The following is a 1553-nucleotide window of genomic DNA, read 5'->3' as shown; positions in this document are numbered from 1 at the left end:
GGTAGCAAAATGTAGCCCTCATCTCGATTGGTGTAAATGGGGGCTATGTCAGGCTATAGGGGGAATGCCACATATTTATGCAAAGTGTGTAACATCCGGCATTCAGCCAGCACGGAACATGGACAATGAATTGACTCAATCATCGATGTTATCTCATGTGATCATACTATACATGTTTCGTTCATATACTATCAAGGGAAGGGATACTTTCATTATAAAAATTGAGTGAGGCCGCAGCCGTCGATTACTATGAGAACATTGGTGTATCATATCCCACTCCCAACTCCACATCAACAAAGAGGTTTTTATAATGAAGAGAACTACTTCAATCAATAAGCATCACCAACTATCGAATTAGTCTTTTTCTGTACAACATATTCCCATTGGTTAACGGGGCGACTTAATGCATCAGCATCGAAGTCATGTGGGTCAGCCATTGAGTCGGCGTTGAAGGAATGAAAGTAGGCGAAACTATAACGTGGCTCTACAAGGGGACCTTCTGGCTGGATGACACGATGCTTGATGGCTCTCCACCTAGTAGACATACAACATTAATACTCCGCAAGGCGGCTCACCTATGATTGGTCCAATAATCCATCATATCACCGGTATTCACTAGTATTTCATCACCACTAGTCTTCACATCTATCCAGTCATTCGATGGTCCAACTATCTGTAGATACCTGCAGTACACTCATCATACATCGATGTATCTGCTAGAGCCCTACATCCCACAAGCATCGCTATTAGCTTGACGAAGGAGGGTTAACGGACCCCAATCACTATGGACCGAGCATCGCACACCTCCTTGGGGTACAGTCGGCTCCTGACAACGCCGCTCGAATGATAGACTACCGCTAAAGGGACAATGACGAGCTCACCTCCTTGTAGCATAGCAGGCGTAGGACTGCCAAATGGTTATGATTCATATCGTTGAAGAAACAAGGGTCCTTCCCGAGTGCTATGGCGAGGACTTTATAAATAAGACTCGTTACTGAGGATAGCAAGGGATGATTGCTACTCTCGTCGAAGCCTACATCGCTCCATCTCCCTGTAGTAGGCCATATATTTATCACGAAATCCAGGTGGCAGTCTCGGCCATTTGCTTGGACCTCAAAAACAATATAGCATACGGATTACGATGTAGCTCCCATACCTGATCGAGTGGACCCTGGGTAACTGGAGGTGGATGGCCATATCTGGTAGGATTCCTTGGCGTCGGCCTGCCCTCTAGTCTGCTGTAAATACTCATCCGTCTCCTCGCTCCTATAGAGTAGTTCTCCACCAGCATCATAACCTTCAAAGTCTTCTGCGGTAGCCAATACTTCCCTCTTCACTGTACTAGGGAGATTGAAAAACCTGAACACAGAAACATACTCGTTGGTCTTAATGCTCCTGTCTTACTCTCTCGAGGTCTGCTCGACTCCCTCACAGACCTCACGAGGTACCCCATGGTTGACTATAACAAAACATCCATATCTGAGGTAAGGATTCAGCATTAACCGACGAGTGACACTCCTGCTCACAGTTCCATGGCAGAAGACACCTCTGTT

At 46.0% G+C, this 1553-nt stretch overlaps 1 protein-coding gene across 1 annotated transcript; it reads right to left on the bottom strand.

Annotated features, from left to right (window-relative positions):
- Positions 1-329: 329 nt before the first annotated feature.
- Positions 330-1359, bottom strand: Pmar_PMAR016309 (isopenicillin N synthetase, putative; the record flags this gene model as incomplete). The annotated part of the gene is made up of 6 exons (XM_002770914.1): positions 330-534; positions 576-683; positions 729-826; positions 882-994; positions 1038-1112; positions 1157-1359. Coding segments are annotated over 6 exons (801 nt in total), but the record flags the coding sequence as incomplete, so codon positions are not given.
- Positions 1360-1553: the final 194 nt, after the last annotated feature.

Source organism: Perkinsus marinus (assembly GCF_000006405.1).
Source record: "Perkinsus marinus ATCC 50983 genomic scaffold scf_1104296964188, whole genome shotgun sequence".
In the NCBI taxonomy this organism is placed as follows: domain Eukaryota; phylum Perkinsozoa; order Perkinsida; family Perkinsidae; genus Perkinsus; species Perkinsus marinus.
Note: the sequence above shows the minus strand (reverse complement) of the source record. Positions and strands in the feature narration are given on the sequence as shown.